The sequence below is a fragment of the Chelonia mydas genome, chromosome 1, assembly GCF_015237465.2.
Source record: "Chelonia mydas isolate rCheMyd1 chromosome 1, rCheMyd1.pri.v2, whole genome shotgun sequence".
Taxonomy (NCBI): Eukaryota; Metazoa; Chordata; order Testudines; family Cheloniidae; genus Chelonia; species Chelonia mydas.
The window spans coordinates 28,203,426-28,216,377 of record NC_057849.1 but is presented as its reverse complement, the minus strand read 5'-3'; the positions used below and the strand labels follow the sequence as shown (position 1 = coordinate 28,216,377).

Genomic DNA, 12,952 nt, shown 5'->3' with positions numbered 1-12,952 from the left:
CAGGCTCTCAGCCTCTTTGAAAATCAGGCCAAAAAAGAGAACCAGATGACTGAGTTTGCAAGCTTTTTCTATCTTGGGCTAACACATTTCTGTTGCTTGGCCAATAGTGCTTTCAATACCCTAAACTAGGTGCTGTAAATAAGAAAAGGAGAGGAAACTGAGAAAACAGACAACTCGACCACTCCGCTTTTTCATATTTGAGTGCCATGAGTGAAGATCTTTGTTGCTGTCTCTGCATTGGCCAAGGCTCACTCTATTGGTTTTGTCGATATGAATTCTTTCCTTTCTGTCTTAAGTCTTGCAGATTTTGCCCTTTCATGGGCATGCCGATTTTGCCCAAAGCCCACACCCAAGCCTGCTACCCAACACATTCATATATTTTTTCTTATTCTCTGTCTGCCTTATTGCAGAACTTTATAAATGACTGAAAGCAAAATATTTCACACTTGGGCCCAGAAAAGAGAAGAATTTGACGTGAACGGTATGGTGTCATTTCAAGAACTTTACAAGGGCAAAGGGCTTTCTCATTTTTGCATGGTCTGTTAAAACTAGCTCCTGAGCATGGTACTTTTCACATGTCTTCAGTGGGAGTTAAACTGATGAGGGCAGAAATAAATATACTGGGTGAAATCCTGGCCCCACTGAAGTCAATTGCAAAAAATATGTCTTCTGCAATTTCCACAGTATGCATCCGATGAAGTGAGCTGTAGCTCACGAAAGCTCATGCTCAAATAAATTGGTTAGTCTCTAAGGTGCCACAAGTCCTCCTTTTCCATTGCCATAGGTGGAGTCACCCCAATGTATACCCATGTGACAGAAGAATCAGCCCCGAGGTGTATAAACTCCAAACTTCTGTAGTGAACTTCCACAAATTAGGGTAGCCTGACACCCATTGAAAATGACCGGGGCTGTGACTGAAAATAGAGGTCTGACAGATGCACCAGTACAAGGGCTATATGGAGGACAGAGATTGTAATGGCATGAGGTCTAATGTGGCCTAAGTGTAGGTTCCTACAGATAAATGATCTGCTGGTATAACTCCATTAATTGAGAATTTGGCCCCTAGATCCATATTTAGATACCTTAGAGGACTGACATGATTTTCAAAGGTGCTGAGCACCAGTTCTGCTCAGCACCCTTACGCAGACAAGTTTGAAAATTGTGTTTTTTGTCTCTAAAGCACTATGCACACCTATAGGATTATATCAACAATAACATTATGGAAGGGATAGTAAAATGGCACACTTTTAATGTATGACAGTGGTAGATAATAGTGCAAGAAGGTCAGGAGGGTCAAGAGATTATATAGAAGATAAAAAAGAGTTTCAGAGCTTTGGTCCCAATTCAGGAGAGCATCCCTATTCAGGAAAGCACTTAAGCATGTACCTAAAGTTATGCATGTGCTCAAATGCTTTCCTGAATCAGGCCTTAATCAAGTACAGCCTATGGTACTCCTGCGGGAATTCTGCCACAAAAAAATAAAAATTCTGTGTACAATATTTTAAAATTCTGCAAAAATCTGCATATTTTATTTGTCAAAATAACACAATATAATCACACCAGTTTCAATTATTTTTAGTCATTAATTTCAAAATACCTGTCAGAAAGTATGTCTGTAACAATACATACAACAAAAAGAATTCAGGAGATGTTTTTTGAGAAATAGATTCCTTACTAGGCATATTAATACAGAACTCTGAGTAATAATTCATTTAAACTACAACAGGTTTTCTCAAAATTCATTGCACTGTGACCCCCTTCTCACAACAAAAATTACTACACAACCCCAGGAAGGGGGACTGAAGCCTGAGCTCTACCGCCCCAGGCCAGGGGGCCAAAGGCGAAGCTTGAGGGCTTCAGCCCAGGGTGATGGGGTGGGGGCTGTAACCTGAGTCCCACCGCCCAGGGCTGAAGCCCTCGGGATTCGGCTTCAGCCCTAGGTGGCGGGGCTTCGACAGGCTGGGTACTGCACCCTGGTTCCCCAAGAACCCAGAGCTGCTAGGTAACAGTTATGAGGAAGAAATTGTGTCCTCATGGCTTAAAACAAGCCCAGGCAAAACTCTCCAAGAGCAGAGGGGCAGTTCACACCTCATCAGGGCATGTATGGGACAAACCCAGCCCAGCCTCTCAGAAACAAAGGACACTGGCCTAGGGAGCAACAAAGGATCTGATGGACTCTCGAGTGAGTCACCCCCCTTCCTTTGGTCAGTTTGGGACTATGATGAGGTAATGCTCACTGGACTCTGAAGGGGGGAAGAAAGAACATGATAAAAGGGAGAGACGTTTGCCATGCTCATTCTCTCTTTTCCACCTCCATCTACAGACATCACTGCCAAGCAACTGAAGCACTGATCAAAGGGGAGAGCCTGGCTGCAGGCTAACCACCCAGCCTGTGGTGAGAAGCATCTAAGTTTATAAGGGCAATGAAAGTGTTAAGATCAGCTTAGAATGTGTTTTGCTTTTATTTCATTTGACCAAATCCGACTTGTTATGCTTTGACTTATAATCACGTAAAATTTATCTTTGTAGTTAATAAATTTGTTTATTCTACCTGAAGAAGTGTGTTTGGTTTGACGCATGACAGAAACTCCCCTTGGAATAACAAGCCTGATGCATATCAATTTATTTGTTAAATTGATGAACTCATATAAGCTTGCAGCATCCAGCGGGCATAACTTGACACTACAAGAAGGAGACTCCTAGGATTGTGTCTGGGACCGGGGATAATGGCTAGTGTCATTTGGTTGCACAATCCAAGGAGCAGCTTACATGCCAGAGGCTGTAAGCCCCGGAGTGGGGTTCTCACAGCAGAGCAGGGTAAGGCTGGCTCCCAGAGTCAAGGACTGGAGTGACCTAGCAGATCACCAGTCCAGATAACACCAGGGGAACACTGTGTCCGGTGTCTGCCTGCTCCCCTATCTCATAGGGAGCCTCCTGCTGCGGGTCTAACACCCCCACTCAGAGGCCACCATCCCTGTCCCCATGTGTCTCTGCCCCCACCCAGCCAGTCCTCTGTAGCTCTACACCCCCTTCTCCATCACCATGTGGCTCTGCACCTCCTCCCCCTGTGGCCCTGTGCCTCCAATCCCATTCAGCCCCTGCCCCAGTCTGTTCTCCCCCACTAGCCCTTATGAGCCCCTGTCTGACCCCCCCCCCCCCAGTACCCCACGCTGTCTGTCTCCCCATAGCACCTGTCTCCTGACCTGGCCTGACAGGTGCTGTGAAGAAGGCAGGCTCTTTCTCTTCTCTAGCTGGTTGGGAGCGGCTGCTGTGTTCTATCACCACAGTGCCATCTAGTAGGCAAAAGACAGAACTGCAGCAACATTTCAGCAGAAGCTCTGTTTTGCGCAAAAAATTAAAAATATGCATGGTTCATTAATTATGTGCACGCACAGTAGTGCAGAATTCCCCCAGGAGTAATATAGATTCAGTAATTCCCACATAGTTCTGGTTGTTTAAATATGTAAAATTCATGTTCTTGTTCTCCTGCAATTCCAATCCATTTGCTTCAGTTTGTTCTGAATTCGATGTGTCTATTTTAAAATATTTAATTTTGCTTTTAGAACAAAACTTTTAACATTTCTGAGCTGAACCTATTGGGTTGTTTCACAACAAACAATTTTCATATTTCACACTAGAAAAGACTTGGCAAGGCTGGCAATGTTGCAAAATATATTCCACAATACAATCATCTACATTTATTTTTTAATAAATAGAATTCAACATGTTGTGATTAAAAAACAGAAAGTTCCAGTTGTAGGCATACAGGTTTGCATTTGGATGCTCAAAGAAGCCCATCAAGCCATATCCTGCAAGTGCAATCTCTTTGTCATGAAAGTTGAACTTACAAATGTAGAATTATGTACAAAAAACTGCATTCAAAAATAAAACAATGTAAAATTTTAGACCCTGCAAGTCCACTCAGTCCTACTTCTCGTTCAGCCGATCACTCAAATGAGTTTGTTTACATTTGCAGAAGATAATGCTGCCTGCTTCCTGTTCACGTCACCTGAAAGTGAGAATAGGTGTTTTCATAGCACTGTGGCAGCCAGCATCACAAGATATTTATATGCCAGCTGCGCTATAGATTCATAAGTCCCTTCATGCTTCAACCACCTTTCAAGGGGACATGCATCCATACTCTACTCTACTCTACTCGATAACAATCCAAAGCAGTGCAGACCGACGCATGTTCTTTTTCATTATCTGAGTCAGATACCACCATCAGAAGGCTGATTTTCTTCTTTGGTAGTCTGGGTTCTGTAGTTTCCGCACAGAGTGTTGCTTTTTTAAGACTTCTGAAAGCATGCTGCACACCTCATCCCTCTCAGATTTTGGAAGACACTTCAGATTCTTAAATCTTGGGTCAAGTGCTGCAGCTATCTTTAGAAATCTCATATTGATACCTTCTTTGCTCTTTGTCAAATCTGCAGTGGAAGTGTTCTTAAAATGAACAACATGTGCTGGGTCATCAACCGAGACTGCTTTAACATGAAATCTATGGCAGAATGCGGGTAAAACACAGCAGGGGACATACAGTTCTCGCTCAAGGAGTTCAATCATAAATTTAATTAACACATTTTTTTAACAAGCATCATCAGGATGGAAGCAAGTCCTCTGGAATGGTAGTCGAAGCATGAAGGGGCCTACGAATGTTTAGTGTATCTGGCACTAAATACTTTGCAATGCCGGCTACAAAAGTGCCATGCAAATGCCTGTTCTCACTTTCTGGTGACATTATAAATAAGAAGTGGGCAGCATTATCTCCCTTAAATGTAAACAAACTTGTAAATTGGCTGAACAAGAACTGAGTGGACATGTAGGTTCTGAAGTTTTATATTGTTGGTTTTGAGTGCAGTTATGTAACAAACAAACAAAAAAAATCTACATTTGTAAGTTGCACTATCACAACAAAGAGATTGCACTACCGTACTTGTCTGATGTGAACTGAAAAATACTATTTTTTTATCATTTTTACAGTGCAGATATTTGTAATCAAAAATAATATACACTTTGATTTCAGTTACAACACAGAATACTATTTGAAAATGTAGAAAAACATCCAAAATATGTAATAAATTTAAATTGGTATTCTATTGTTTAACAGTGCCATTACAACTGTGATTAATTTTTTTTGTTAATCACATGAGTTAACTGTGATTAATCAACAGCCCTACAATTTATGTAATAAATGATAAATCAGAACTTTAGATTAGCACTCCAAACTGTGGTTCTCTAACTTTTTCCATGATGTGGACCACATTTTAATGAGTCTCACGGACCTGCCCATCCCACTCCCAATTGTGCAGACCATCTTCCTTGACATTCAGAATCATATAATATCCCTGCAGCAACTATGGCAATTGCCAATATCAAAGAGTAAGATCAGGAAAGAATATGAAGTGCTTTTAGCTGCATTTTACTGAAACTTTAGCAACCGGGAATACAGATGGGAACCAGCAGTGTGTGACCTGACCACCAGCCAGTGGCTCATGCACCAGTTTTATTATTATTAATAATAATATTAAATATTCAAAAATATTCAATAATGTACAGAAGTGTCACTTGACCATCTACCTAGCCATGGGAACCACTGATTTAAAGTATATTATAGTCTGCTGACAGCAAATGAATCTCAAAACTAGCAACTCGCCATGTAATAAGTTCAGATCAAGTCCAAACCTCTTCAGAATACTGGTCCCCAATGCTGGTAAACTTACCTGTACTGACACGTCATTCTTTTGAAACTGGTCTCCCCCTTCCTTCCTTTAGACCCAATCCTATTCCTACTGAGGTCCATGGGTTGCAGAAAAAGGCCCATAAATGTCTGTATTGCACTGCAGTGTGTGGCAACTGTGTGCCCTTTAACCTGCAATAAAGCTTGGGCACCTGAAACACCAGAGGAGAGCCGCCCAAGGCCTTTTGTGGGTTGGAAAGCATGCAGACACTGGAGGTGGCAAGTAACTAGGACAGGGGTTCCCAACGCGGTGCCCGCGGGCGCAATGGCACCCACCGGGGCAGTTGTGTGCACCCGCAGGACATCGCGCCGCCAAAATGCCGCCGGAGAACCGCCCACCGTTTCTCGGCGGTATTTCAGCGGCGGGGTGTTTGGCGCCCACCACAGTCTTCTGGGAATAGGAATGTGCTATTCCCACAGAAAAGTTGGGGACCACTGAACTAGGAGGTAGAAAATACTGACTGGTATGCCAAAATCTTAGTCTGGCAAACTGACACAATTGCATTAAAGAGTTGGGACCCATTGCACTAACAGGAAAGTTTCTAGCCTAGGGACCTCATTTTATCTAAACAAACAAAACAAAAAAAACTGGAATAAAGGTATCAGAAAAATAAACTCAGTAAATAATAGATCTCTGTCCTCCTCCATTTGCATTCTCTCTCAGTATCAAACATTTTAAAAATATAGCTTAGACCTAGTTTTCCATAATGTTTTTCTATAAGAAAGAGAACTGTACTTACAATTTACCACAAAACAGCATTTTGAATTGTCCACCACCTGATAGACTGATTTAAAATTCATGTTGCAAGCCTTGATTAACCATTATACAAGAACTTCTAATAATATAGAAATAAATTAACCTTTTCATAAATGTTTCATCTGTAGTAACAAAATTTGCATTGTTCTGAACCTTCCCCTGCCATTTCCTGTGTGGCAGTACTGTTACAGAGAAAAACATGCAGACTCCTTTAAACACATTCTGATTCCTGAATAAAGCAAAGATGGATGAGCTCCTGCTTTATTTCTGTATTCCTTCCTCTCCTTTCCCTAGGTCTCCTCTTCACCTTCATACAGGGCAGGAACGCACTTAATTTCAGCAGGCAGCAGAGGAATTACTTGCTACCCTGCAGAGCTTGTTATTTTTCTACTCACACCCACATCCTTCCACACACTTTTTCCTCACTGGGACTTTTAAGATGCCTAGTAAAGGATTTTTCCATTTTTATTTTTGGTTATAGCTCTTTAAAACACTGCCAGAAATTGCCTGTGCATTGTTATAATATTACATTAAAGGCACCAGGGTCGGAATTTGTATGCAAAGGAGTTTGCATCTTCCCAATGATCACTGTTAATACATTTGCCTTTGTGCAGCAGAAATATGTTCCCAGAAGGGAATAAAAATACACAGTCAGAACTGTATGAGGAAGTCTCACAATTCTGGAAACTGTCACAGCTGACAAAATTGGCTGAGTGACAGAAATTGGCATAGTTTATTTGTGTCTAACACCGTGCTGCATTTATGGTTTCCGCTCTGGATGACCAAATAATCAAGTTCTTGAGAAAGTGCTAGGTCTGTCATAGCTCAAAGATGGAATTGCATAGGTTCATAACAAACATATAGTGGTCTGATGGTCTGTTCACCCACATTTTTAATCCTGCCTCTCAAGCAACAGCTCAGACACACTTCTGAAATCCTCTATTTTTTTTTGGCGGGTGTGTGACCCCCTGAGAACCGGTACTTTTTAAGCCTTGGTTTGACTGCACTGCATCCCCAAGAGAAGCCAACAAAGAAAACCTCCCCAACCAACATTATCAGCTTTCAAACCAGCTAGCTAAATTTTGTATGGTCTTGAGCTGATCCCCAGCTGTCCTGACAGCCTCGCAAACCTTGCAGTATTGCTCATCCCAGAACGAAGTCATATGAACATCATATTTGTCCCTCCAGGCGAAGTACCGCCTGTAGAGGGGTTTGTTTTGGTCGAGGAATTTCAGGTAGATAGCTAACTTCCTAGGGCTGGGGAAGTCGTCGACGTGGATGAAGGAGCCGGGCGGGATAAAAAGCTCGTAGTTGGACCTGGAAGGGCCCAGCACAACGGGCACGGCGCTGGATTTGAAGGCATTCCGCCACAGCTTCTCGGTGATGTAGTCGGGGTGCTGGGAGTTTTCAAAGGCCAGGTAGAACTTGTACTGGGAGATGGTCCTCACCATGCTGCCCTGCTCCAGGGCCAGGCCTTGTGCCCCATACACGTCGATGGGGACGTACTTCCTCAGCTGGTGGTAGTAGCGCACCCTGGCATGCGCCTCGTTCCAGTTGCTGATGACCCAGGCCACCAGCTTGGTCTTGCGGGGCAGGCTGAAGTGCGAGGCCGCCCGCCTGGCCCGGAGGTACCCGTAGGGCACGAAGATGTCCGAGTCCACCCGGTAGGACATGGTCCAGTTGAAGATGCCAGCCAGGTCCCTGAGCCCGGGCGAGTGCGAGGGGGACTCGAAGTTCATCCACACCCACCGCTGGGCCGGGGGGCGCTGCGGGGGGCCGGCGGGCAGCTGGCCCAGGCCGTGGAGGACGAGGTCCCGGTGGTGGAAGATCACAGCCTGCGCCTCCCGGTAGCGGCTGCGGTCGGCGCTGGGCCGGCAGCCGCTGATGTTGAAGCGCCGCTGGCAGTCGGTCATATGGCGGCGGTGGCCGAAGGGCTCCCACCACAGCAGCACGGTCACCTCCGGCGGGGGCCGCGTCCGGCCGGGCCACGCGTCCAGCGCGGGCAGCTCCGGCAGCCAGGCGTACAGGGCCAGCAGCGTGCAGCTCAGCCCGGCCGCCAGCAGCCGCCGCCGCCTGCGGCGCAGCGCCCGGCTCCGGCCCGGGGGCCCAGCGGGGCCAGGCTCCATCGGGGGCAGCCGCCCGCGCCGCCTCCGCTCTGCCTCGGCAGCGCCCCGCGCCGCTGCTGCCGGGGAGCCGGGGACCGAAGCGAGGGCGCGAGCATCCTGCAGCCGCCGCAATCCCTCCAGCCCCTAGGAGCGGCAGCCGGGGGAGGCTCCGAGCCACTCCCCGCCGGCCACGCTGTCCCCTCTCCTGCCGGGCCGGAGCTAGCAGCCCCGCCCAGCCGGGCCCCGGCCATTGGACAGCCGCGGAGCCCCGACCAACAGCTCAGTGCTAGAGCCTCAGCCGCTCCCCAGGTCCCGCCCCCCAGCAAGGAACAAACCACTCCCCAGGGACCCACCCCCTACCTGGGCACAAGCTCTTCCCCTGGGACCTTCACCCCTTTCCAGGGCACCCTCACTCCCATAGGGACGCACTCCTCCCTGTTTTCAGAGTAACAGCCGTGTTAGTCTGTACTCGCAAAAAGAAAAGGAGGACTTGTGGCACCTTAGAGACTAACCAATTTATTTGAGTATGAGCTTTCGTGAGCTACAGCTCACTTCATCAGATGCATACTGTGGAAACTGCAGAAGACATTATATACACAGAGACCATGAAACAATACCTCCTCCCACTCCACTCTCCTGCTGGTAATAGCTTATCTAAAGTGATCATCAAGTTGGGCCATTTCCAGCACAAATCCAGGTTTTCTCACCCTCCGCCCCCCACCCCCCCAACAAACTCACTCTCCTGCTGGTAATAGCCCATCCAAAGTGACCACTCTCTTCACAATGTGTATGATAATCAAGGTGGGCCATTTCCTGCACAAATCCAGGTTCTCTTACCCCCTCACCCCCCTCCAAAAACCACACACACAAACTCGCTCTCCTGCTGGTAATAGCCTATCTAAAGGTTTCAGAGTAACAGCCGTGTTATTCTGTATTCGTAAAAAGAAAAGGAGTACTTGTGGCACCCTAGAGACCAACCAAACTACCCGAGCATGAGCCTTCGCGAGCCACAGCTCACCCCATCGGATGCATCCGATGAAGTGAGCTGTAGCCCACGAAAGCCCATGCTCAAACAAATTGGCTAGTCTCCAAGGTGTCACAAGTACTCCCCTTCTCTTAGCCTATCCAAAGTGACCATTCTCCTTACAACGTGCATGAAAATCAAGGTGGGCCATTTCCAGCACAAATACAGGTTTTCTCACCCCCCCCCCTTTTTTTCCAAAAAACACACACACACAAACTCACTCTCCTGCTGGTAATAGCTTATCCAAAGTGACCACTCTCCCTACAATGTGCATGATAATCAAGGTGGACCATTTCCAGCACAAATCCAGGTTTTCTCAACCCCCCACCCCCATACACACACAAACTCACTCTCCTGCTGGTAATAGCCTATCCAAAGTGACCACTCTCCTTACAACGTGCATGAAAATCAAGGTGGGCCATTTCCAGCACAAATACAGGTTTTTCTTACCCCCCCCCCCCTTTTTTTCCAAAAAAACCCCCATACACACACAAACTCACTCTCCTGCTGGTAATAGCTCATCCAAAGTGACCACTCTCCCTACAATGTGCATGATAATCAAGGTGGGCCATTTCCAGCACAAATCCAGGTTTTCTCACCCCCCCCCCCACAAGTTAATTTCTCATCCCAGGTTATTTCTCATCCCTTAGCTCATCCTTGCCTGTAAAGATACCATTCCTCCAAGCATCTCTTCCCCTACTTCTTACTTCCATCTAGGGTGCACAGATAGCAAATGTGAAAAATCGGGACGGGTGTGTGTGTGGGGTAATAGGAGCCCATATTAAAAAAAAAGCCCCAAATATCGGGACTGTCCCTATAAAATCGGGACATCTGGTCACCCTACTTCCATCCCTCCTCCTTCCCTTGTACAGTTCCCCGAGCAGCCCCACCGTCCCTCCCTGAGGTATGTTCCACTCCCGGCTCCTCATCCTTTCTGGGTTGATTTATCTGCAGCAGCATCTTGCTGATGTGGCACTGCGTGGCTGAAGGCAGCATAAAGACAAAGAACCTCCTTGTTCACTCTGGATCCTGCAGAGTAAAAGGAAATCCACTTCTTCCCTTCCACTGATTGCGTCAGGGAGTTGCATTTCAGGAAGGAGAGCCAGAGAAGACCAACACCCCTTGCTGTCTGCCTCCAAGCACAGGCATGAGGAGAATGCACAGGGAACAGAATGTGAAGACACAGACCATGAGGACTGTGGGCAGACACAGGGCAAGATGGGGAGGGCACAGAGGCCACAATAAGCACAGTGAGGAAAGGACCCTCAGCGTGAGGGTTGGAGGACTCTTGCTTCTTCATACACTTTCACTCATTCCTTATACTTCTTACTAGGCTCTCTCCTTCCAAGGGATCTGGAACAGCCTCCATGCTCCAAGTACTTTCCCTCCATCTTCTCCTTCAGATCACTCCTTCAAACCCACTTTGTTCCCAGAGCCACAGGCCTTGGCCCATCCAAATCCCCTTCTCACATTGCCTCTGTGTCAGGGGTTCTCAGACTTTTGTACTAGTGACCCCTTTCACACAGCAAGCCTCTGAGTGCGACCCCCCCTTATAAATTAAAAACTTTTTTTAATATTTAACACTAGTATTATAATTTTTTTATATATTTAACTGCCAGTTTGAGAACCCCAGCTCTATGTCTCCTTGTGTTTGAATCAGGTTGTGTATTTTCTGGGTTTGTCTGTAAACCCTGTGGGGCAGGCAGGGACATCCCCGTTTTAACAAAGTGCTGTGTACAGCTTTGGTGCTTTGTAAACCTGAGAGCTATTTTATGGAAAGGTGAAGTTTCCAAATCTGACACTCTATTTTCATATCCAGTAGATATGTAGGGCCAAAGTCATCTCTCATGTAAATCCACTGCATTCCATGGTGACCCATAATTTAGATGAGAAGCTAGATATTTATTACAAATAATAATAAATAATTTGATAACAGTAGCATCTAGATGCCTGCCAGGTCAGGGCCCCATATGTACTGGGCACGGTGCAAATACCAAAAATGACAGTCCCTGCCACAAAGAGTTTAGGAGGATTTATGTCAGGATTATGTTAATCCAGGAAAAGGAAGAAGAGTTTATGTGTGGAGGTGTTCAAAGATTAGCTAGCATCATAGACAGCCTTCCAATTCCCTGTTCACAGCAGTTACAAAAATCCAAGCAACAGTAGCCCTGATATTCACTGTATATGTATAATAGTCTATCTGTGCTGGGTCCTTATTTGCAAAGATTTACACATTCTATATAATATTTTCCTAACATAAAAAAACCACATATCTCACCAAACAAATATAAGATCATGTTTATTTTGCTAAATTTGTCACCACTGGGGAAGTGGCTGGGGATTATTATTTTTGAAGTCTGATGTTTTAAATAGTTATTTTCTTCAGTTGTGGGTATCCAGGTTTTGTTAGTAACTGGAACATGTTAAAAGCAAATGTAGGTCCGAATCCTGCAGTGAGTTTTGCATTCAATCTGTAATCCTCCTGCCCGTCAGAGCTGGCAGCAGCAAGGGCCAGGTTCAGTATCTAGGGGTTCCGTTTCAATAACACAATGCAAAACCGGCTCGAGCCTCCACCCAGTGACCTGGGACAATTACATACCACCCCCCTGGGTGCCTCTAAGAGGCAATAATTCCCCTCTTGCAAGCACAGAGTCTGAGTGTAGCAAAAGCCTTTTAATAAAGGAGGGAAACAATGTGGCATTATGTTGGGGAAACACCACAAACAGGATTCATAAACACCAACCATGAGCAAAAGACCCACCCCCAAGTAAGTTTGGCAGTGTCCTTTTCCTCTCAGGGTCTTAAGTCCAACAACCCAATAGTCACCCCACACACACACACAGAGTTTCTGTCCTTGGTCAGTGCAGCCCCCTAGAGTTCAGAAGTTAATCTGCAGAGTTTACCTCCCAGCCTGGGTGGAAGTGGAGGGAGGTATGGGGGGCATCTTACATGCTCCGCTGCTTGGGTCAATGGCCAAGTGCCATGCCTCTCCATGGGGTTCTGCTGCAGTCTTCACCACCAGCCACACCTTTCCGTCAGCTGCCCTGCTATCCACTCCACACTGCTCCGCCAGCCACCCAATTATCTGCTCTGCTCTCTACTCCTCTAGCTGCCCGGTTATCCACTCTGCTCTCGCCATCCTGCTGTCCACTCACCAACTTGTCTTCAGGGCCCCCCCACTAAACACAGCTCTCAGCAACTTCAAGCTGGTAGTAGGGGGAGCTTCAGTGCTGGTGCACCACTAGCCCAAAGTAGGTCTAACGCTTAGATTAGTGATTTCAGCTCTGCAGCATGTAACAATACTCCTAACGGAGCCAAAATTAGCTCTG

The 12,952-nt window shown here is 46.2% G+C and overlaps 1 protein-coding gene across 1 annotated transcript; it reads right to left on the bottom strand.

The window, feature by feature from the left end:
- Positions 1–3,158: 3,158 nt before the first annotated feature.
- FUT4 (fucosyltransferase 4) lies at positions 3,159–8,804 on the bottom strand. The gene has a single exon (XM_043529091.1). It carries the CDS (start codon positions 8,618–8,620, stop codon positions 7,550–7,552), a length of 1,071 nt encoding a protein of 356 aa, XP_043385026.1. The 5' UTR covers positions 8,621–8,804; the 3' UTR covers positions 3,159–7,549.
- Between the last annotated feature and the right edge of the window lie 4,148 nt (positions 8,805–12,952).